General features: G+C 46.7%; 1 protein-coding gene across 1 annotated transcript in view; it reads right to left on the bottom strand.

The window, feature by feature from the left end:
- Positions 1-24,701, bottom strand: part of col27a1b (collagen, type XXVII, alpha 1b) — a gene marked incomplete at both ends in the record, with an annotated part of 78,550 nt that overhangs the window by 28,544 nt on the left and 25,305 nt on the right. Inside the window, 10 exons of the mRNA XM_084439990.1 lie at positions 258-311; positions 1,829-1,873; positions 1,988-2,041; positions 2,177-2,221; positions 6,542-6,595; positions 18,324-18,368; positions 18,969-19,022; positions 20,257-20,301; positions 22,633-22,686; positions 23,961-24,005. Coding sequence (XP_084296116.1) covers positions 258-311; positions 1,829-1,873; positions 1,988-2,041; positions 2,177-2,221; positions 6,542-6,595; positions 18,324-18,368; positions 18,969-19,022; positions 20,257-20,301; positions 22,633-22,686; positions 23,961-24,005 — 495 coding nt within the window. The remainder of the gene's footprint in view (positions 1-257; positions 312-1,828; positions 1,874-1,987; positions 2,042-2,176; positions 2,222-6,541; positions 6,596-18,323; positions 18,369-18,968; positions 19,023-20,256; positions 20,302-22,632; positions 22,687-23,960; positions 24,006-24,701) is intronic.

The following is a 24,701-nucleotide window of genomic DNA, read 5'->3' as shown; positions in this document are numbered from 1 at the left end:
TAACACAAACTGGTACAAACCACAATTATGTATTTAATAATTGTGTTAATTAGTAAAAAAAAAAAAAAATCTTTTTTTTTTTTTTTTTTAAGAATCTGAGCAGAGTTGGGCTGTCCAATCAGGGGGGGCATTTGCCCCCCCTGCCCCCCCTATAAAATCGCCAATGAGACAAACACTGATATTACATCAGAAAACAGTAGATATGCTGTATACTGTAGTAGAGGTATATTTCCTAAGCTGAGAGTGAAATACTGCACCTTGTCACCTTGAAAGCCAGTCTCTCCTGGTTCTCCTGGAAGACCCACTTCACCCTAATAACATGAGATGGGACATGGGGTTAAAGTACTAATGGATTCTCCTGCTAAGCTGACAGGTGCAACCTACTGTTCCTGATTTTAAAGGTGCAGTATGTGGCTTGGCTCAGAAGCACTTTTTGTTCCATATACCTTTTTGCAATTCTCATTATATAGCGATAGTATTTAATAAATAAAGTACTCTCACACTAAAATGAAATAAATGTGTAATCTGTGGAAGTCACAAGATTGTAATAAATGTGTCCAATCATTTTGAGTTGCCAACTTGAAATGATTGGATAGCCTACCTGCCTGTCAGATTTGTCGGTTGAATTTTTCAAAATCTTTCAAAAATCTTTCCTAGATCTAATGGGAAATCACAAACCACATACTGCATCTTTAATGTGTATCTAGTCATAAACGCATGCATCATTCCTAGCGACGCGTGTTCAGACCTGGGGTGCGTTCAAATTCAGCTAACAGAGGCGAACGTTCGTCGCAAACATGTTTTCTCTAAACGGTCACATTTGAACGGCTTTTAATGAACGTTCCAAATAGAACAACAACCATGTTCCAAAATACCGTTAGGCTACAAGCCTGGGTCCATTGTGATCCTCGTTCCGTTACTGGCAAACTACCTCTCCAGACTGTTAGCTTCTGTTAGCAAACATTTGCGGCGAACACAAAGCTAACGGAAAATAGTTCGCTAACGTTCGCAAACGTTCGGTATGTTCGCTGAATTTGAACGCACCCCAGATGCAGGGGCGCCGCCAGGGATTTGGGCCCCATGAAAAGATGAGATTGGGCCCCACCAGTGGTACAGGCTTGATTTGAACACTGGGAGGACACAATAAGCGGGGGGTCTGGAGGTCCTCCCTCAAGACATTTTGAGGTCACACTGAATTTCCTGCATTCTGATGAATTTTTATGCACTAATTTGAGACTTTTCTGCATCAGTTTATGGTGGAAATGTATTTATTTAAAAGAAAACTAAAAATTCCGGCACCAGGTGACAATTCAAAATATAATGCATTAAGGCTCTAAGGCATTTTGTATTGCTTTCAAATTATTATTATCCTGTAGCCTACCTTTCTCATTTGATATTCTCCCTGATGAGTCAACAGCCTAAGTATGAATCGTAGCCAGCTACAGTACTGTAGCTAGCCAGCCAGCTTGGCCATATACTGTAGGCTAAAGTCAGGGCAATGTTACCAGTTTGTTAGTTAACTATTGTTAACCAGCATAAAGTTACTAGCTTATGTAAATCTCAGTCAGTTGCAAACCATCAAACCTGCCATACAAAAACATTTTTGGAAGCCAGATTTTTCTTTAGGAAGCTAATACATATGCTCCACACTAACACTCCTCACTCGCAATTCACCGCTAGCAAGTCCCGTTTGCGTAATGATTGGCAGCAGGACTGAACCCCTGTCAGTCACAGGCCCTTAGAATCATCCTAACTTTTCTCCCCCATACGGCGCCACTGACCAGATGTGTCCACACAGAGTAAAACAGTAGGGAGGTATTCAGATCACCTGATCACCTTTCAGTCCTGGCTCTCCTGGATTCCCAGGTACCCCCTGAAAAATAACCAATCACAGATGAGCAAAAATATCCTCCTTGAAACCATTATGCACGTATAGGCCACTAACCTATTACAGTACATTCAAATAAATGTAAAGTTGGGCGCTCACCTTGAGTCCGCATGGTCCTGGTGAACCCATCATGCCAACAGGGCCCATGTCACCCTGCCACCAACAACACAGAGAACACACACACACTTACAACCCTGGAGTGGCGGGCACGCCGACCCTATAACCACAGGCCCGCACGGGGCGCAAAGCGCAGCGCCCCCCAGAGGAGGGGAGGTCTTAGATACTCACAATGAGGCCAGGAACTCCACCAGGACCCGGAGCCCCCAACTCCCCCTGGGACACACAGAGGGAGGTTAGAGGACTGGGACACAGTGGGACACACAGAGGGAGGTTAGATGGCTGGGACACAGTAGGACAGACAGAGGGAGGTTAGTGGGCTGGGACACAGTGTGACAGACAGAGGGACAGAGGGAGATTAGAGGGCTGGGACACAGTGGGAAACACAGAGGGAGGTTGGAGGGCTGGGACACAGTGGGACACACAGAGGGAGGTTAGAGGGCTGGGACACAGTGGGACAGACAGAGGGGGGTTAGTGGGCTGGGACACAGTGGGACAGACAGAGGGACAGAGGGAGATTAGAGGGCTGGGACACAGTGGGACAGACAGAGGGACAGAGGGAGATTAGAGGGCTGGGACACAGTGGGACAGCCAGAGGGACGGCCAGAGGGAGGTTAGAGGGCTGGGACACAGTGGGACAGACAGAGGGACAGCCAGAGGAAGGTTAGAGGGCTGGGACACAGTGGGACAGACAGAGGGAGATTAGAGGGCTGGGACACAGTGGGACAGCCAGAGGGACGGCCAGAGGGAGGTTAGAGGGCTGGGACACAGTGGGACAGACAGCGGGACAGCCAGAGGAAGGTTAGAGGGCTGGGACACAGTGGAAGGTTAGAGGGCTGGGACACAGTGGGACAGCCAGAGGGACAGCCAGAGGGAGGTTAGAGGGCTGGGACACAGTGGGACAGACAGAGGGAGGTTAGAGAGCTGGGACACAGTGGGACAGACAGAGGGACTGAGGGAGATTAGAGGGCTGGGACACAGTGGGACAGCCAGAGGGACGGCCAGAGGGAGGTTAGAGGGCTGGGACACAGTGGGACAGACAGAGGGACAGCCAGAGGAAGGTTAGAGGGCTGGGACACAGTGGGACAGACAGCGGGACAACCAGAGGAAGGTTAGAGGGCTGGGACACAGTGGAAGGTTAGAGGGCTGGGACACAGTGGGACAGCCAGAGGGACAGCCAGAGGGAGGTTAGAGGGCTGGGACACAGTGGGACAGACAGAGGGACAGCCAGAGGGAGGTTAGAGGGCTGGGACACAGTGGGACAGACAGAGGGAGGTTAGAGAGCTGGGACACAGTGGGACAGACAGAGGGACTGAGGGAGGTTAGAGGACTGGGACACAGTGGGACAGACAGAGGGAGGCGAGAGGGCTGGGACACAGTGGGGCAGACAGAGGGAGATTAGAGGGCTGGGACACAGTGGGACAGAAAGAGGGACAGACAGAGGGAGGTTAGAGGGCTGGGACAGACAGAGGGAGGTTAGAGGACTGGGACGCAGTGGGACAGACAGAGGGAGGTAAGAGGACTGGGACACAGTGGGACAGACAGAGGGAGGCTAGAGGGCTGGGACACAGTGGGACAGACAGAGTGAGGCTAGAGGGCTGGGACACAGTGGGACAGACAAAGGGAGGTTAGAGGGCTGGGACACAGTGGGACATGGAGCAGAGTAGTCAGGTGAGTGCGTTCAACTCTGAACAAACACAGGTAGAAGAGAGGCCTACTGTTCCCCGGGCTGCTGGGAGTAGTGGGGGGGCGGGTGTGTGTGTGTGTGTGCGTGCATGCGCATGCATGCATGCTTGTGTATGTCTGCATGTGTGTGTGTGTGCATGCATGTGTGTGTGTATGTGTTTTAATGTGTGTGTGTGTTTTAATGTGAGTGTGTGTGTTTGAATGTGTGAGTGTGTGTAGTCCCCTGACAGCAGCTCCCATCGCTTGGGCCGGACTAATGAAAGTGTCCCTGGCGTGACATACAGAGCAGGGCTTGTTGTCCGGGGTAACTACCCCACTGCTACGGGCCATGCCCACATCCTCTACAAGCACCAGCCCCAAAGAAAGAAGAGAGAGAGAGAGAGAAAGAGAGAGGGGGAGAGAGAGAGAGAGAGAGAGAGAGAGAGGGGGGGAGAGAGAGAGAGAAGGAGAGGGGGGGGGAGAGAGAGATAGAGGAAGAGAGAGGGGGAGAGAGATAGAGAGAGGGAGAGAGAGAGAGAGAAAGAGAGAGGGGGAGAGGGAGAGAGAGAGAGAGAGAGAGAGAGGGGGGGAGAGAGAGAGAGAGAAAGAGAGGGGGAGAGAGAGATAGAGAGAGGGAGAGAGAGAGAACGAGAGAGGGGGAGAGAGAGAAAGAGAGAGAGATAGAGAGAGGGAGAGAGAGAAAGAGAGAAAGAGAGAGAGAGGGAGAGAGAGAGGGAGAGAGAAAGAAGGCGCTTTTTGAAATGGGAGATAGTTCCAGGGCCCACTGTGGTCTTCCTGCCCCTGCCCCCCACCAGCCCCAGCTTCAGTATGAATGGGGGAGATTCAGCCAACTGGAACTTTCCCTTTCCCCCTTGGAGTAGCAGGAAGTGTGGTGTTGGAGGTGACCTCGGAGGTCAGCCAATCATGATATCAGACTAAACCTGCCAATCAGGGAGCCACAAGGGTCAAAGAAACTAGAGGTGTGATAGATATTGGATGGTATCTGACCTAAAGTTAAAATGGGATGGCTGCCACATAGCTTGGATAGTGTTAGGCACTGAAGGGTCAGGGTGCCACTTGAGATTACAGCTTGGTAATAACCATGGTCATATCTGGAATATGTAGGGGTGGGTCGTATACCCACTTCCCTTCTTCTCTGTAAAGCGCATTGTGTTGCCTCTGGGTATGAAATGCGCTATACAAATAAAGCTTTGATTGATTGATTGATTGATATCTACATAATTACTAGGAAATGACCAGCAATTACCAGTAGTTACTAGTAGTAGTTACCTATGTAGTTACCCCCCAATCCATTCCTAACAGCCTATTTACAGGGTTTTTCCTGGCTCAGAATGGGTCTTTGGGGGGTGATGCACGCACACTTTTTGTGCATGGCTGTAAGCCAGTGCACCTAAGATAGCGTTTGTCCAGTTATCACTCCCTCCCCCCCTCAGTTGAATGTTGACCTGCATTTCTCTGTTGGCACTACAAGAGGCAGTAGTCCCAGCACACCAAAATAAAGAAGGACACCAAAATAAACCCAACAATCTCCACTGCACAAGTAGAGTAGCAGTGAAAGCAACAGACTCCCACGCGGGAGATCGGGGTTCAAGACCCGGTGGGGATGACTTTATGGGACTATACCCCAAACCTCCATATGTTCATCTTTTCACTCAGAACTTTACCCCTTGCCTTATAGGTCAGATCCTATCCCAACCCCAACCCATATTCTAACCCCAACCCACACTAGGGACTGGAAGAAGGACACCAAAATCAACGTGCCGATCTCCACTGCACAAGTAGAGTAGCAGTGAAAGCAGTCACTCAGAGCACTGGACTCCCACACGGGACATTCTCAGAGATTACCGTCTATGCTGAGCGAAACTCCTCTAGTCTATATGTAGCTATAAGCAAATGCTGTTGTTTACGTTTTGGAACTGATGTGTCCAGGCGACAAGACCTATCTTAATTTATCAAACATTATTTCATGTCATTTCAATTCACAGCTATTTCAGTGGCATGACTAGCTTCCGTCTTATCAGTCCTGAACAGAAACAAGCCAGCCACGCACATAAGCCAGGCTTGACCTGGCCTGGTTTTGAGAAACCTCTGTTTTATGCCGAGTAGCCTACCAGCATATATAGGCCTATAGTCTTCTCCTCGGGGGTAGGAGAACCCCAGGAGCTCTGCCTTCCAGGAACCACTGAGTTGATTAATTGCAGTGTTCCCTAATGAAGACAACAAGCAAGTTTCTATTCATCAACTGTGACTTTTTAGTTTTGTATCTATTTCTCAGACGTGTGTGTTTGTGTGTTTATTTGAGTGTGAATGTGTTTGTTTTTGTTTGTGTGCGTGTGTGTGTGTGTGTGTGGGGGGGGGGGCAGAGAGAGAGAGTGTGTCTGAGAGTATGTGCATGTGTGTATACAGTACATGCAACCAAACTGCCATTTAATGATGAAAAAGACTCATGTAAATCGGTAAATCAAAACAAATAAAAAATAATGCTTTGCATTTTAGTGGAGAAAATGCACTGTCAAATTATTCATATGAGTGGTGCAGAACAGAAACAGGAGTGGACAGAGAGGACATCGCTGCCTTGTCCCTACAGAAACAGGAGTGGACAGAGAGGACATCCCTGCCTTGTCCCTACAGAAACAGGAGTGGACAGAGAGGACATCGCTGCCTTGTCCCTATAGAAACAGGAGTGGGCAGAGAGGACATCCCTGCCTTGTCCCTACAGAAACAGGAGTGGACAGAGAGGACATCGCTGCCTTGTCCCTATCGAAACAGGAGTGGGCAGAGAGGACATCCCTGCCTTGTCCCTATAGAAACAGGAGTGGACAGAGAGGACATCCCTGTCCTGTCCCTTACTGGGTTTCCATCTGGCCCTGGAGGTCCTCGCTCGCCAAAGTCCCCTGGAAACCCCTAAACGCACAAACAGAGAGAACGGCCAGATTAGCACACGGTGAGAAGCTGATTTAGACATCACACTGTAGTTCTACAAATCCACTTGATTCTGATATAATGCATTGTGTACTTAAATACTTTGCCGCACCTCGTGGCAAGAGCAACAACGACAGTGGCAGCGGCGGTAAAATAATTATTACAACCCGCAACCATGAGGGGCAGTAAAGCATTGCTACAGTGTAGTAGGCTACTAGGGTTCTCTGACAATCTGGTTGCCGTTGCTTATTCTACGTTTCTCAGTTTAACAGGTCTGAATTGCAAACTGCTTTTTTGGATTAGCTACAGCAGAGGCAGTAGCCTGCATAAAATTGGTTATTTTACCAACTGATCAGACTTCATTCATTCTTTAGATTCAAACCCGGAAACTCAGAAATCCCACATTTTCAACCCCTATTTTCAACTATGCAGTCAGAGATGAAACTCATGGTTTTGTCCTATCTCATAGGCTATTGTATCTCATAGGCTATTGTATCTTTGCTTAAGAAATCCTAACTATTCAATTTTTATCTCAAACGGTCGGTCTGCATTTGAATTGATCGTTTCTCTATCCAGCTGGGATGGAATATCTGGGGCAGATTGCCAAGTCAACACTTAAAATCGGTCTGGTGGTACTGTAGATGTAATAAATTTTGAAGCGAGTAGTCTAGTAGAACGAGAGAAATAGCAGTAGCCTGGTTAGTTTGCTCCAGCTGCAGTGGACGGAGGGAGGTTGAGTGGAAAAATAGCTGGCCAGCATAATCATTTTTGTTGGCAATTCGTTTTGACAACTGGACAGTTGATGTTGCACAGCAAATGCAGTACATTTCTTTCATGGCTTGTTGCTATCAAAACCAGGACTGGCCATTATTAATCAAACTGGCCCCCTTTATTTATCGAACTGCCCCCCCCCCCCGTCAACAACTCACACGACAAGCAAATTAACGGGAAGGGGATAAATCTCACTCCAAGCTTTTGGTCAAACTTGCCGACCCTGCAGTAGTTAGGGTGCGTTCATGACAACTCCTGAGTTGGGAATTCCAGACCTCCGACTTGTGAGAAACGAATTGAACACTTGTCCAACTCGGGGATAACAAGTCAGGAACTCGGGTATCATTTTGAGCCCCAAGTTGACGTCACAACATGGTGGCATATAACGTTGATGGTAAGAAAGTGTTTGTTGACGTTTTAACATGTAATTTGATGTGTAATTGTGCATTATATGTTTGTATTCTTTATATGTCTTTCTGATTATAGCAATGTGTGGACTATAACAGCTATTTTACCGGCGAAATTAGCTAGCCAGCTGTTTTGCTAGCTAACGTTAGCTAGCTAGCTCAGAGTAGAAATATATTTGGAGCAGATTGCCATGCAGGTCAACACCTAAACTCGGTCTGGTGGTACAGTAGGTTTAATACATTTTTGAAGTGAGTAACCTAGAACTAGAGAAACAGCAGGAGCCTGGTTAGTTTGCTCCAGCTGCAGTGGACGGAGAGCGGGTGTGAGGAAAATGGGAACATGTCTATGTTCCCCGGGTCCTATGTTCCCCGGGTCCTATGTTCCCCCCAAAAAATGGTTCTATGTTCCCCGGGTCCTATGTTCCCCAGGTTCTATGCTCCCCAGGTCCTATGTTCCCCCCGAAAAAGGGTTCTCTGTTCCCCGGGTCCTATGTTCCCCCCGAAAAAGGGTCCTATGTTCCCCGGGTCCTATGTTACCCCCGAAACGCTAAAGAAAAACGTGATTATGCCATCGCATGTTAATGCCAAAAGGGGCAGATTATGCACCTATTTTAGAAAGGTTGCATTTTCACCACAATAATCACAGAATTCCGTGCAAAATATGCGAGGCTTGCATGATTTCATGCCCGCATTATTTCACATCAAATGTTGCATGTTAACTTGACATGGGACGTAGCCTAGCCTGTGATGCGCAACGCATATCGCCTCAGTAGGCTACCCAAAGCAGCTCTGACTATAATGTAGGCTATTCTAGATTGTAAGGCTAGCCTACTATTGGTTTTATGTCAATGAATGGAGAAGCTGCTTGATGCCTTCGTGAAGTTGACAGTGTCCCAGTCCAAACCCATCCTGCTGTGAGTTGGGATATGGCTCATGAGAGGCGCAAATCCGTTGGGGGAAAAATCTCCATGGAGAGAGGATTGAAATGATAGTGATCGCAGTAGAAATGATAGTCACTCAACCACTATGCGCTTGAAATAACTGAAGTTTAATAAATAGGCCATCACACACATAGGCCTATGAAAAAATATAGACAACAGTTATCTTATTTGGTGATAGGCTAACTTCAGAAAAGAAAAAATAATTAAAAAAAGAGAAGAATTAAAACATTCAACCCTGCATATTCCATTGCATAATCATTGCATTTTTTGTGTGTAAGAAAACAAGAAACGGCACACTCGGCCTCCAGTAGAGTAGCCTACTGAGGCGATACGCGTTGCGCATCATAGGCTAGGCTACGTTTGATCCATGTCAAGTTTATGCAACCTTTTTGAAACTTGATGTGAAAAAATGTGCGCATATTATTTTTCCCTTTTGGCATTAAATCATGCGATGGCATAATCACATTTATCTTTCGCGTTTCGCGGGGAACATAGGACCCGGGGAACATAGAACCCTTTTTGGGGGGGAAATAGGACCCGGGGAACAAATAACCTTTTTTGGGGGGGAACATAGGACCCGGGGAACATAGAACCTTTTTTGGGGGGGAACATAGGACCCGGGGAACATAGGACCCGGGGAATATAGGGATGACCCCAGGAAAATAGCTGGTCAGCATACTGTAATCACTTTTTGGCAATTACATTTCTTTCATGGCTAGTTGCTATCGAAATCAGGACTGGCCTCTATTAATTCAACTATCGAATTCAGCCCAACACCTGCGGCAGACCGGCAGAAATTTGAAATGGAATGGAGAGGTCACGCTAACAGCACAAGTCTTGGCTGGAACTCGCTAACGTTAGTAGCACGAGTGGTGAGCTAGTGTAGCAAGTCGAGCTATGGAAAAGTCTAGCTGTAAGCTAGGTAATATCGGCAAACATATATCAACTGACCAGTTCTCAAAACGAAATACCATCAAACAGGTTATGCTGTTTCCAAATAAATGTTAAGCTAGTTTGATTTGACTGCCTACATGGGAAACCATCCAGTCGCAATTGACAGTCAAGCGGTTGCAATTTTGTGAACTTTTTATACCGGGCATAGCCACGGTTGATGAACATGATAGCCTATTACAATAACCATCAAACACGATTGGTCAATTACATAGCCTACAGTGTATAGACCCTCGCAGCCCCAGAAACCAAAAGGCCATTCAGTCAGATATGTAGCTACATCAATGAGTGTATATGTTACGGTCAATGTGAGAAAACGGGGAATGTGAGCTTTTCCCGGTTATTGCGCACATTCCCCGACCTCGCGGGGAATGTAGGAGAAACATGTGCGTTTCTCACATCTCCCGGGTAATGTGCACATTCCCCGACCTTGCGGGAGATGTGAGAAATTGGTTAGTATTTCTCACATCTCCCGTACGGTCGGAGATTGTGCACATTAACCGGGAAATGCTGACAATTCCCGACCCTGCGGTAAATCTAGGAAAGCGCAACCGTATGCAAAACCTCTGCGCAGCCGGGTGGTGGGAGAGGGCTTATGTGACGCCTCAGAGGATGTGCACCATAAGAGGCACCCACGGTAGTTGGGCTAACGTTACTGGCGCACACCTGTGAGAGATTTTTCGTCCTTTCGTCTGTCTTTCGGCTAGCTAACGTGTAGGGTTCCTTTGGAGGTTCCCACCTTCCTGTTGTTGCAATGTTCCTTTTGCGTTTGTTAACTTGATCACCAGTGTAGGTCTATCCTCCTAATACTACTCACACTGTGTGCAGCATAGGCTATATTACTGTTCAAGGTAGACCACAGACTGTTATTAACTGTAGGGGAGGACCGGGACGAATGAAACACTTTTCGGTTTGATCAGATTTACACAGAAATTAATAAAGATGGAGATTACATTTTTTGATGATAAACAACTTGTACATGTCCTTTACTAACCTATTAGTTGTAAGTTTCGTTCTGTGGTGTAACAGTTCAATTCAAGACGAATGAACAGAAGATGTGAATTGTTTCTCTTGTCCCTGCCGTGCGGGGCGAGTGAAACAGAGGAGTGGGACGAGTTAAACAGAGGAGTGGGACGAGTGAAACAGTGAGATTGTTTTGCTTATTGTGTTGCAATGCCTCGCGGCTTGTAGGCTAATTATCTTAACTTTCAACACATGTATAATTAGACCCAATTATGTTTCCATTAATGCAATTGATGCTATGTATTCGAAAACCATGGGCAAAATGTCAAGCGCCTCTCGTTCTAAGCGCACGAGCCCTCTCCCACCACCCGGCTGCGCAGAGGTTTTGCATACGGCTGGACTTTGCTAGATTTACCGCAAGGTCGGGAATTGTAAGCATTTCCCGGTTAATGTGCACAATCCCCGACCTTGCGGGAGATGTGAGAAATACTAACCAATTTCTCACATCTCCCGCAAGGTCGGGGAATGTGCACATTACCCGGGAGATGTGAGAAACGCACATGTTTCTCCTACATTCCCCGCGAGGTCGTTTTCTCACATTGACCGTAACATATATGTTACGGTCAATGTGAGAAAACGGGGAATGTGAGCTTTTCCCGGTTATTGCGCACATTCCCCGACCTCGCGGGGAATGTAGGAGAAACATGTGCGTTTCTCACATCTCCCGGGTAATGTGCACATTCCCCGACCTTGCGGGAGATGTGAGAAATTGGTTAGTATTTCTCACATCTCCCGTACGGTCGGAGATTGTGCACATTAACCGGGAAATGCTGACAATTCCCGACCCTGCGGTAAATCTAGGAAAGCGCAACCGTATGCAAAACCTCTGCGCAGCCGGGTGGTGGGAGAGGGCTTGTGCGCTTAGAACCAGAGGCGCTTGACATTTTGCCCATGGTTTTCGAATACATAGCATCAATTGCATTAATGGAAACATTAAATTGGGTCTAACTATACATGTGTTGAAAGTTAAGATAATTAGCCTACAAGCCGCGAGGCTACGACACACAATAATCAAAACAATCTCACTGTTTAACTCGTCCCACTCATCTGTTTCACTCGCCCCGCACGGCAGGGACAAGAGAAACAATGCACATCTTCTGTTCTCGGCCGTCTTGAATTGAACTGTTACACCACAGAACGAAACTTACAACTAATAGGTTAGTAAAGGACATGTACAAGTTGTTTGTCATCAAAAAAATGTTATCTCCATCTTTATTAATTTCTGTGTAAATCTGATCAAACCAAAAAGTGTTTCATTCGTCCCGGTCCTCCCCTACAGTTAATAACAGTCTGTGGTCTACCTTGAACAGTAGCCTAATATAGCCTATGCTGCACACAGTGTAAGTAGTATTAGGAGGATACACTGGTGATCAAGTTAACAAACGCAAAAGGAACATTGCAACAACAGGAAGGTGGGAACCTCCAAAGGAACCCTACACGTTAGCTAGCCGAAAGACAGACGAAAAGACGAAAAATCTCTCACAGGTGTGTGCCAGTAACGTTAGCCCAACTACCGTGGGTGCCTCTTATGGTGCACGCCCTTTGAGGCGTCACATAGGCCCTCTCCCACCACCCGGCTGCGCAGAAGTTTTGCATACGGTTGCGCTTTCCTAGATTTACCGCAAGGTCGGGAATTGTAAGCATTTCCCGGTTAATGTGCACAATCTCCGACCGTACGGGAGATGTGAGAAATACTAACCAATTTCTCACATCTCCCGCAAGGTCGGGGAATGTGCACATTACCCGGGAGATGTGAGAAACGCACATGTTTCTCCTACATTCCCCGCGAGGTCGGGGAATGTGCGCAATAACCGGGAAAAGCTCACATTCCCCGTTTTCTCACATTGACCGTAACATATATATATGTTACGGTCAATGTGAGAAAACGGGGAATGTGAGCTTTTCCCGGTTATTGCGCACATTCCCCGACCTCGCGGGGAATGTAGGAGAAACATGTGCGTTTCTCACATCTCCCGGGTAATGTGCACATTCCCCGACCTTGCGGGAGATGTGAGAAATTGGTTAGTATTTCTCACATCTCCCGTACGGTCGGAGAATGTGCACATTAACCGGGAAATGCTTACAATTCCCGACCTTGCGGTAAATCTAGGAAAGCGCAACCGTATGCAAAACTTCTGCGCAGCCGGGTGGTGGGAGAGGGCTTATGTGACGCCTCTGAGGGTGTGCACCATAAGAGGCACCTGTGAGAGATTTTTCGTCTTTTCGTCTGTCTTTCAACTAGCTAACGTGTAGGGTTCCTTTGGAGGTTCCCACCTTCCTGTTGTAGCAATGTTCCTTTTGCGTTTGTTAACTTGATCACCAGTGTATCCTCCTAATACTACTTGCACTGTGTGCAGCATAGGCTATATTACTGTTCAAGGTAGACCACACTGTTATTAACTGTAGGGGAGGACCGGGACGAATGAAACACTTTTTGGTTTGATCAGATTTACACAGAAATTAATAAAGATGGAGATTACATTTTTTGATAACAAACAACTTGTACATGTCATTTACTAACCTATTAGTTGTAAGTTTCGTTCTGTGGTGTAACAGTTCAATTCAAGACGGCCGAGAACAGAAGATGTGCATTGTTTCTCTTGTCCCTGCCGTGCGGGGCGAGTGAAACAGATGAGTGGGACGTGTGAAAGTGAGATTGTTTTGCTTATTGTGTTGCGTAGCCTCGCGGCTTGTAGGCTAATTATCTTAACTTTCAACACATGTATAATAAGACCCAATTTAATGTTTCCATTAATGCAATTGATGCTATGTATTCGAAAACCATGGGCAAAATGTCAAGCGCCTCTGGTTCTAAGCGCACAAGCCCTCTCCCACCACCCGGCTGCGCAGAAGTTTTGCATACGGTTGCGCTTTCCTAGATTTACCGCAAGGTCGGGAATTGTAAGCATTTCCCGGTTAATGTGCACATTCTCCGACCGTACGGGAGATGTGAGAAATACTAACCAATTTCTCACATCTCCCGCAAGGTCGGGGAATGTGCACATTACCCGGGAGATGTGAGAAACGCACATGTTTCTCCTACATTCCCCGCGAGGTCGGGGAATGTGCGCAATAACCGGGAAAAGCTCACATTCCCCGTTTTCTCACATTGACCGTTACATATACACTCATTGGCGATTTTATAGGGGGGGCATGGACAGCCCAACTCTGCTCAGATTCTTTAAAAAAAAAGTCAGTTACTAATTAACACAATTATTAAATACATAATTGTGGTTTGTACCAGTTTGTGTTAGATCATCATTAATTTTAAAAGTGTATTTATTACTTAAACTAGGCTACCTTTAAAAATATATATATATTCATAATCCACTAATGGCACAACTCGTCCGTCGAAAAAAATGAGATCTGACTGTACTGCTCAGTGCTCAACAAGCTACAACTAGCCAACCTGCTCATAATGGCAAAAAGAGCTATAAAAACAATTTACCACTTCTTCATAAAATAAAATAAAATCTGGCAATGCTAATGAAGAAGCTACCACTCGAAATGACAGCGCAGCAGGTGCAATCGAATGCAGAAGTGCTCCAGAGGCTATCGGAGCTAGCACTAGCACTAGCAACATCACCATCGGCGAGGAAGCTAGCACCAGCAGGCAGTTCCAGTTCGATGTTGTGATGTTGGGTATGGCCTAGTGCTTGGTCATAAAGTCATATTGACATGCTCATGGTGTCTAGATGAAGTTTGATGCGTTTTACATATTGAATTGTCATACGGATTTCTTATTAGCATACTGTTCACAACTGGTATTCTTTGTAAATAGATGGGACGAGACGGCAGAACTGTTTTGTTTTTTTTCTCACGTCAAAATGTTGCCCCCCCTACTCTCAGAGGGTAAAATCGCCTATGTATACACTCATTGATACACACGGTCCTATAGGACCGTCACCAACCTGTGACCGAATCACGTTTATACGCTACGTTTATACGCTTTTAAAATACAATCTGAATTGGACAACACTGATGATAGCCAAGACATTGTTTAAGTGGATTAAGTCGATTATTAGCTACATGAACCATTGCAAACTGACTCAAGTCAATAGATTGCATCTACAAATCCACCTCTTCAAAACTATATTTCCCAGTCAAAATTAGAATTTATTCCCACAGATTATGAAAACAAATGTTTTGTTTTATTAGCAGCTAAATCTGAGGCGCGATCAAGGCTGTTTTTCCAGCGGGGGTAGCTGACTAACGTTAGCTGGAAACAGCGCTGACCGTCAGGCTACAATGTTTAGCTACATTTCAATCGATCGTGTCTACAAACCATCTCTCGTTTCTACGCTTCCTTAGAAGTGACAGCAAAAAAAGAGGAAGTGATTTTCTACAGTCACTCTGGATCTTGTCGAGGGTCGAAATCTCATGTCTCAGTAGCAACTTCAATAATAATGTGTTACCTTCGACTTGCTTATAGACTATGTCAATACAGTCTACACAATATACAATACAATTTATAATATATGCGATATAATACAAAGATACTTCTTTAAAATGTAGGCAGTTACTGCCAGAGTTTGCTTGCTCAACAACGCCTCCTGGCAGCTATTGTGCAACACTGGATAAGAGGTGGTCTGGAGTGGTCCGAACGGTTCTCTAAAACTTCGCTGCCACTGTCGTTGCTGCTCTCCCCATGAGATGCGGCGAAGTATTTAAAGCTATGTGAGATATCTCGGCCCTTTGGCAGCCTCTCTGGTCGTGATAAAATCGGCACTGGGTTTTAAGAACCACACTTCCCACAATTCCCCACTCACTTGCTGTAATGATGGGAAAAAATATGATAACAAACGTGATTGCAGCTAATTCAATGGACTTTCTGGAAGGATGGCTTCCATGCAGGTAAATATCGGTGTTCTTTCTTTTATGTGCATGTAAATAAATTCGCAGGGCGAAGTGTTTGTTGTCTTCCTGATATTGTGACACGCAAAACACTTCTGATTCCACCACAAGATTTCCCACCTACTGTACTAGCCAGTACACCGAAATTCTAAAATAATCAATTCCCAGGGTCTCATGCAGTCTCATGTCATGAAAATGATTTTGGGGGTCTTGCTAAGGCCAATTCATTAACTAATAGCAAGTAAAGGTGAATATTGAACTATAAAAAAGTTATCTAATTGAGCTTTAATTTCGCATGACTGTAGGCTGGGCACACTATGATATTCCTAGAGAGTATAACACCATGAACAACACAATGCTCAATATCTATTTTATCCAAAAAAAAGGATAACTTTACTACATCTACAGTAGGCTACACACATAACTACCCAGGCTTTCCAGGGACAACACAGCAGCAAAGCACCATGGGTGATGATGATCTGAAACTAAATTGATAACGACAATGATCCAGCATGTTTGATGTACTGTACAGTATTCACTATTCATTGAGCAGAACATGTTGCCAGAAACATATGGACCTCAGATCAAAAACCACCGCCTTTCTCTGTATGGAGCACGGCAAATGCAGCGTCAGCAAACAAAACTTCCCCAACAGTGGTTTTGCAGAGTAAACCCAAAGCACACAGCATCAGATCCCAGCGAACACGGGCTCAGCTCTTCATTCCTTGGAGACCAGCAGGAAATTCCATGGCTGAGTGTTCCAGAGCCGCGGAGCGCTAGCTGGCAGGAGCGCTAAGCTAACCGGCCTCGGGGACGGCTGCCTGCCTGCTGCCTGACCACATGGCTAGCTGACCGCCTGCCTGTCTGTCTGCATGGCTAGCTGACGGCCTGCCCGTCTGTCTGTCTGCATGGCTAGCTGACAGCCTGCCCGTCTGTCTGTCTGCATGGCTAGCTGACCGCCTGCCCGTCTGTCTGCCTGCATTGTCAGCTGACTGCCTGCCCGTCTGTCTGTCTGCATAGCTAGCTGACCGCCTGCCTGTCTGTCTGCCTGCATGGCCAGCTGATGGCCTGTCTGTCTGTCTGTCTGTCTGCATGGCTAGCTGACGGCCTGTCTGTCTGTCTGCCTGTCTGTTTGTCTGTCTGCATGGCCAGCTGATGGCCTGTCTGTCTGTCTGCCTGCCTGCTGCCTGCCTACATGGCTAGCTGACTGTCTATCTGTCTGTCTGTCTGTCTGCTTGCCTGCCCACCTAGCTGTCTGCCTGCCTGGCTTGCTACCTGCCTGATTAGCTGCCTGGCTGGACTGAGATCTGCTGACAAGGCTACTTTTCTCCTGGCGCTTATTATTCCATCACAGCCCAGAAGCAGAGATGTGACTCGTCGCTGGGTCACACGCTCAACGTGTGCTTGTCCCCGTGCCAAGGTCAACAGCGTGCTACTGCGCAGCGCTGTGCTAAGCTGCACCACAGAAGACAAGCACTGTAGTTACTGTATGATGAATGACAGTCCAGTAGAGGTCTACACATCTCTACAGAATGCCATGGAAAATGGCATATCTGATGAAACTATGAATACTTGCAGATATTCATCGCCCACTTGTGTGGTAGTGTGTTGAGTTAGGCATTAGGCAAATCTAGCGAAGTTAAAAGGAATAATTACGGCAATGTGCTGCCATAGGAAATGTGGAAAAGTGTTGTTGTTTTTTTCCAGAAATAAGTAATTGTGTGGGTCTGATAAAAAAAATAAACACGACTCCTCAGCTCTTGACTGGCTTCTGACTACGGTGCGAATACTACAAGATCATAAGTTGACATTTTCTATTGGTGATGTGTCCAGTCGTTAATTGTATAATTATCAAGTATCGTCCAGTGGCAAGGATGTCCGGTGGGCTCAATGTTTGGACACAACAGTTTTTGCTTCTGAGGTTGGGTAGGGAAGGGGGGCCATGCCTCCAAGGAGACGGCGGTAAAAGTAATAAAAGCTTCAAGCGCAAAACTGCTCAAATGTATTCTGTTCAACTTCAGACTTTGCCTCTATCAGCAGAAAAGCACGTATTGATGTTCAACAGTGCTTAGGAAAAATTATCTTACATAATTTATTATGAACACTTATAATTTCCATGTTAGTAGACCTACAGTACAACGCTCATGGTGGGACAAAAGAAAATCCACATTGAGGCGCCAGCGGCTCTAGATTCCCCTGGTCTGTGGGCAGCGGTCGGGGAACCGCAAGTGGGTCGCCGCATTAAAGATCCTTCCCAAAGAAAAGACTAGCCGTCGACACACACATTTCATAAAGAGCTTCCTATTTTATTAAACATCTTGCACGATGAAAGTCTAGTATCACACAGATTACATTGCAGTGCACTGTTCCATGATTCAACATGATGTGATTAGTTATAAATGGGTATAGAAAGCCTTGATGTCCTAGTTGTATCATATTAGCTTTTATCTTATGATTGAGTGGCCGGACCGGAGCAGCGTGCAGACGCGCGGTTCCAGCCAGGCCTCTGAAGGCTGAAAAGACAACAGTCGTGCACAGTGGTGGTGTGGAGGCAAGCGCTACATAAATCACACTTTAATGGCCAGAGCCATGGGGGCCCCGAAGCCTCTCTACGGTCCTCCGATGAATAATCGCCCTGCGATTGCTTTCCACAAACACGCTGGATGTCGCACAGCGTAAAAAACACTCATGTTGTGATACAGTAGAATGTGCATGCTGCATAAAAAAGGTTCTCTTAAAAAGTATGTTGAGAGAAAACTTTACCGGCCTACCCATCTTGCCCTTCTTCCCATGAACACCAGGAAGTCCCTGTTGAGAGGACCCAGAGGAAGAGAAGAGAGAAGGAGAGAGGGAGGGAGAGAGGGAAATGTAAACAGAACGGGATACGGTGTCAGTTACGTCTCCTGTTTCTGATAGTTACAGTAGATATCCACGTTTACACTGTAAGCATGCGTACCGCAAATGGTCTGGCGAAATCTAAAATGCTGGTCGACTGCCCCGAGGGGGTTAAGAGTCCTCGGGAGCGAGCCTGGAGCGGCTTCAGGTTCCAGATCCTTCCTATCTCCACAGCCTCGTTCTTAACCCTCACCCTTAACCACAGGAATGGCTGGAATTCCGACAGCTCTTGATCCCGTGTAAATATTGTGCGTCGGGACCGGCCGCTACTCCGGGCTTATCTAACAGGTTTTCTGAAGCGTGCCGACTCCCTACGATGATTTCATTCAGTGCGAGTGCCGATGACCTAAAGCGCCTGCAGTAGGTTTTCAGTTACTAAACGTGTCCGTTCCACCCATAGCGCTTCTAGTACTCACTGTGGATCCTCACTAATGCATCTAAAGCAGTCAAAGAAACCCAGGGTCCATGTTTTTCTCTGAGGCCTGAATGTGGACATGTGTGAGTGAGACTCACCCTCTCTCCGTCGGGTCCGGGCAGACCGAACAGCCCCGGGGGTCCTATGAACCCCTGCAGAGACGGCACATTGGGAGAGGGAGAGAGAGAAAGGGAGGGAGGAGGAGAACGAGGGAGGGTCGAGGGTCAGAGAGATGAGGTGTAATTGATAGAAAAATGAGAGGTGCGATTCGGGAGAGGAGGGAAGAAAGACGGACATGAAGAGAGATATATTAGATCTTAGTCGAAGAGATTCGCATCACAAGAGGAAGCTACTGCGCCGCTGAGGTCCGTTACATCAGGAGGGGTCTGCGTGAAGAACCAAGCCTTGAGGCAAGTGTATATGCCCATGGACTGCATGGTGCTGGCATCCACGATGTAGTCCAAGGGCACATACCCTCACGTCAGGGATCTCTGGAGACTCCTTGGGGGGGGGGGGGGGGGGGCTGCTGCAGTGGAGGAGGGGTGGAGACACTGGGACACGTTGGGAATGAAACGTTTATGAAATGAAATACAAATCAACTCAAAATGCAAATGGTCGCTGTCGGGGAGAAAACCTCATATCTCGTTTTTGGTGACTTTTATTTTTTACGTCGGTTGGAAGCAGGGACGAGCCTTTACTTCTGAACACCCCCCAGCCCTGAGACCAATTAAATGTGTTCTAAGCAGCTCATCGTATGGGACTTTATGTTTAAAAACATAGAAATCGGAATGTTCTTTTCAACATTCTGAAAATCTGCCATTTTGGAGATACAGGTTTCCGCCCGACAGCGGGGAAATAGGATTGGTCTCGACAGAAACACAACAGAACACAACGTGTTTCCCTCGTGGTCTTAGATTATCCGACAGCAGGGGGCTTATGCAACAGCAATGGAACGACATACTGGCCAATCACACGTTACCTGTCAGGATGAAAGCAGCAGCTATAGCACCAGCTTGTTCACATCATCATCATCATCACTATCATCATCATCTCTAGGGAGCAGTACTACAGAGACCAAGGGGCCAGACAGCTCCGACATGGCTGTTTTTATGAGGCCGCGCTGGTGTTTCATTCATACGGAGCACATTTCACCGGTCATTTAGCTCAACAGGAACTGAGGGATACATGTAAAGTGTGTGTGTTTGTGTGTCTGTATGTGTGTGTGTTTGTGTGTCTTTATGTGTGTGTGTGTGTGTGTGTGTGTGTATGCACTGTACTTTAAAGAGGCTTCATGCAGCGTAGGAGTGTCACACATACAGTGTAGCAGCAGCTCTGGATGAGCCCAGCGAGCTACAAGTAGCTCCACGTGAGGACCTGCGTACTTACCCCGGATCCCCTCGGCCCCACGCTGCCCACAGGCCCGGGTAAACCCTAGAGAACAATAGCCATATATCACCGTTACAACATAGTCGTGCAATGTGTTCGACTTCAGCCTGTTTGAAACTGTACAGATAAGCAGAGCGCCCAGATGGACATAGAATCTACTGTACGTCATCTGTGGACCGCAAACTAGTGTAGTAATTCACAGCCAGCAGATGGCAGGGGGTGCTACAGCCTAATCAATCACCGAGCGGAGAACAGTCTAGCTGGGGATCCCGGTCGTGACTTGGGGCAGCGCTCCACAGCGCAGGCAAACACTAAGACCCCTGCCTGAACTCTGAGCTATCATATGTTCTGCAAAAAAAAAAAAAAAGAGCCAAGCTCTGAGTGATATCACAGCTGTGTGTGGCGCTGCAGACGGGAACGTTGTCTTACAATCCCACAAACCAGGAACCACACTACTACTCAACTACAGGGAACCACACTTCTACTCAACTACAGGGAACCACACTACTACTCAACTACAGGGAACCACACTACTACTCAACTACAGGGAACCACAGTTCTACTCAACTACAGGGAACCACACTACTACTCAACTACAGGGAACCTGATATTACTACTCAACTCAGGAACAACACTACTACTCAAATACAGAGAACCACATTAGTACTCAACTAGAGGGAACCACACTACTACTCAACTACAGGGAACCGGAATTTACTACTCAACTACAGGGAACCACACTACTACTCAACTACAGGGAACCACACTACGACTCAACTACAAGGAACCACACTACTACTTAACTACAGGGAACCACACTTCTACTCAACTACATGGAACCTGATATTACTACTCAACTATAGGGAACCACACTACTACTCAACTACAGGGAACCACACTACTACTCAACTACAGGGAACCACACTACTACTCAACTACAGGGAACCTGACATTACTACTCAACTACAGAGAACCACACTACTACTCAACTACAGGGAACCACACTACTACTCAACTACAGGGAACCACACTACTACTCAACTACAGGGAACCTGATATTACTACTCAACTCAGGAACCACACTACTACTTAACTACAGAGAACCACATTAGTACTCAACTACAGGGAACCACACTACTACTCAACTACAGGGAACCTGACATTACTACTCAACTACAGGGAACCACACTACTACTCAACTACAGGGAACCTGATATTACTACTCAACTCAGGAACCACACTACTACTCAACTACAGGGAACCTGACATTACTACTCAACTCAGGAACCACACTACTTCTCAACTACAGGGAACCTGACATTACTACTCAACTACAGGGAACCACACTACTACTCAACTACAGGGAACCTGACATTACTACTCAACTACAGGGAACCTGACATTACTACTCAACTACAGGGAACCTGACATTACTACTCAACTACAGGGGACCTGGCATTACTACACAGTTACAGGAGAACATGTTATTCCCAGAAATGGAGCCCTGAATGAGACTCAGTTTGAGCTTGGAAAAGATGATGGAAACTTATTTGTACTTTATTTATACATTTCTCTAGCACTGTAACTGCTGGTGGAACTAGTTCTTATTCATAAATTTCTCTAGCACTGTAACTGCTGGTGGGACTGGTCTTATTCATACATTTCTCTAGTGTTGTAACTGCTGGTGGGACTGTTCTTATTCATACATTTCTCTAGTGTTGTAACTGCTGGTGGAACTGGTCTTATTCATATTTCTCTAGTGTTGTAACTGCTGGAGCGGCTTGGGTGGCTGTAGCTCAGGAGGTAGAGCGGTTCGTCCAGTGACCACAGGGTCGGTCGGTTTCAATCCCGCCTCCTCCTGTCCACGTGAAAGTGTCCTTGGGCAAACCCCAAGTTGCTCCCAAGTTGCTCCCAATGAGCAGGCTAGCACTTTACATGCCAGCTGCCGCCACTGGTGTGTGAATGTGTTTCTGAATGGATGAATGAGAGGCCTTCATTGCAAAGCGCTTTGGATAAAAGCATATAGTGCTTTTATACTAAGTTCAGTCCATTCGACATTTACCATTGCTGCTGCTGGAACTGGTTCTTACTGAAGGGTTTACTGATGACGACTGGGTAAGACGATGGAAACCAAAGGTAGCACATTTCAGACCAGTGGACCAGGGACGCCCAACGGTAAATAAATAAATCAGAGTTTCACCACCGGTTTTCCCACAGCCTTCAGGCCTTCTGTTGCTCCTTCAAACACGTCCTTTCCTTCAGCCAAATCCAACCAGTTGTGTTTTCCTTCCCAAGTCCCTCCCTGACTCTGTCTCCTGACACAGTTTGTGTGTGTGTGTGTGTGTGTGTGTGCGTGTGTGTGTAGATGTACTGCACCTGCCTGCCAGGATAACCTTTGGCCCCGGGGCTTCCATCAGCTCCTCGTTCGCCCTGTGGAGAGGAAGAGAGAGAGGGAGGAGGGAGGAGGAGTGAGGAGGAGGGAGGGAGTGGGAGAGGGAGGAGTAAGAGATGAAAAAAGAGAGAACGGCCACAAGAACTGTGTCATTTGCAGTCTCCTGCCTGTTTAAGTGAAGCCATGTGAGCATAAGACAAGGAAAGAAAGAGAGGATTCAGGAAGAAGACTCAATCTCCGGGGTCTTTCTGAAGACCGTTTGTTGTCAGTATTGAGTTTGGGGCAGAGCCATTGAGGATATCGGCACTGGACATGCAATCAAGCCCACAGTATGGTGCGGTAGAACTGCATACGGTCTGACTATTGTCCCTAGAAAGCTTGTCCTCATCAGCTGATACTCATCAAGGCATGAGTCATCTTCATGGTCTTCATAAAACTCAATATTACAATCATGCAAACAACGTGAACTTAAGTTAATGAAGGCATCTGGGAAATCACAGCATGTTTCTATCGAAAGCTAACCGCTGTAATCATAGCTTTCAGACGATGATGTTCATGCTTTATGCAGTTTCAGTTTCCAAAACGAAACCCAAAAACAAACGCATTCTTGCAGCGAGAGGCCTGGTTGACGTTATGGAGGAAAGCAAACTCTGTGGTACCGAACACATACATACCGAGGAGCACACTATATTTTTATTACACGCTTGCAGTCGTTCACACTGCCGAGATCTACAGACTCAGGGCCAAGGAGTCCCTCGGTGACACAACACATACTTGGGAGTGATAGTACACTCTCCTAGTTCTGCTAGGGAGCCAGGCTAGCAGCGAGCATTGTGTCCAGACTGTTTGGCCCGTTTCCTGCCCTGCCGAAACCTCCCTCCAAGATTCCTCTGCTGCTCATGTGTAACATCCTCACTTGACAAGCAGTCTCCTCCCCCCTGTACTGTTCTGGAGCGTGTGTGTGTGTGTGTGTGTGTGTGTGTGTGTGTGTGTGTGTGTGTGTGTGTGTTCTAAGCATAAATGAGAGGAGAGCCTGGGGAGCAATCGGTTTTCACAGTGGAGTCCTAGATTTTGCTTTGCTTAAGACACAATGTCGGCAAATGGAATAGCGAATACAATGTGTTGTTCACACAAACCAAGTCAGACTAATGCTGTTTCAACGAGCTGTCCACTCAAAGTTTCACTCAAAGTTCTTCATCATTTTGTGACCCAAGCAATTTAAACCCCACTGTGTTACATGCTACCTGTGTAGATGAACGTCTCAGAAGCACAGATCCAGTCAAACAGACGTGTGGAACCAAGGAGTACTCACAGGTTCTCCTGGATGACCAGAGCGACCAGGATGGCCTTTCTGCCCCTGTAGATGGAAGAACAATAACGTTAGAGACTAGTGTCTACCAGACAAGACTTCAAACATCACACAACCCAATCTAAGAATGTGGATTAATAACTCTAGTCACCCACAATATCCGTCTGCATGTCTGTACACACAAACAGCTCAAGGTGTGTGTAATATCCCAGTTATTATGCTGACAGGTGAAGCAGATCTCTTGGGTGATCAGACTTCAACACCATGGTGTCTGAGCTCATGGCAGAGGAGCCTCTAGCCTGTTTAATTGGGTCAAATAAAACATTCAGTGCCTCATTAACTTGTAGAACTTGTTAAAATGCTCACATGGTTGTGAAACAGACCACTAAGCATTAGTGTGTCGTTGTCATTATACCTCAGGGGAGACATATCTGCTGTTAACAACAACAACAACAACAACAACAACAACAACTCCAGAAAGTGGGTTTAGTAAAATGAGTTTTCTAACCATAAGATGAGGGAAACTCTGGGGTTTTTGTCCCAGAAAGAGAGTTAGTTCAAACTCGAGAAAGATAGCTAACTCTAACCTGTTCCAGAAAGAGAGTTTCAGAAGGACATAGGCAGTATGTGTCTATATCCAGACAGATGAAGGCCCTAGCTGACTACTCTCTTGTGTCCGACCAACTGTGTGCCAACAGCTGCCAGCCGGCCAGGCAAGTAAGTGCTAGTAATGAGCCTTCCTTT

This window comes from Borostomias antarcticus (assembly GCF_949987555.1).
Source record: "Borostomias antarcticus genome assembly, chromosome: 6".
NCBI classification, from domain to species: Eukaryota; Metazoa; Chordata; class Actinopteri; order Stomiiformes; family Stomiidae; genus Borostomias; species Borostomias antarcticus.
This window is presented reverse-complemented; position numbering and strand designations above follow the sequence as displayed.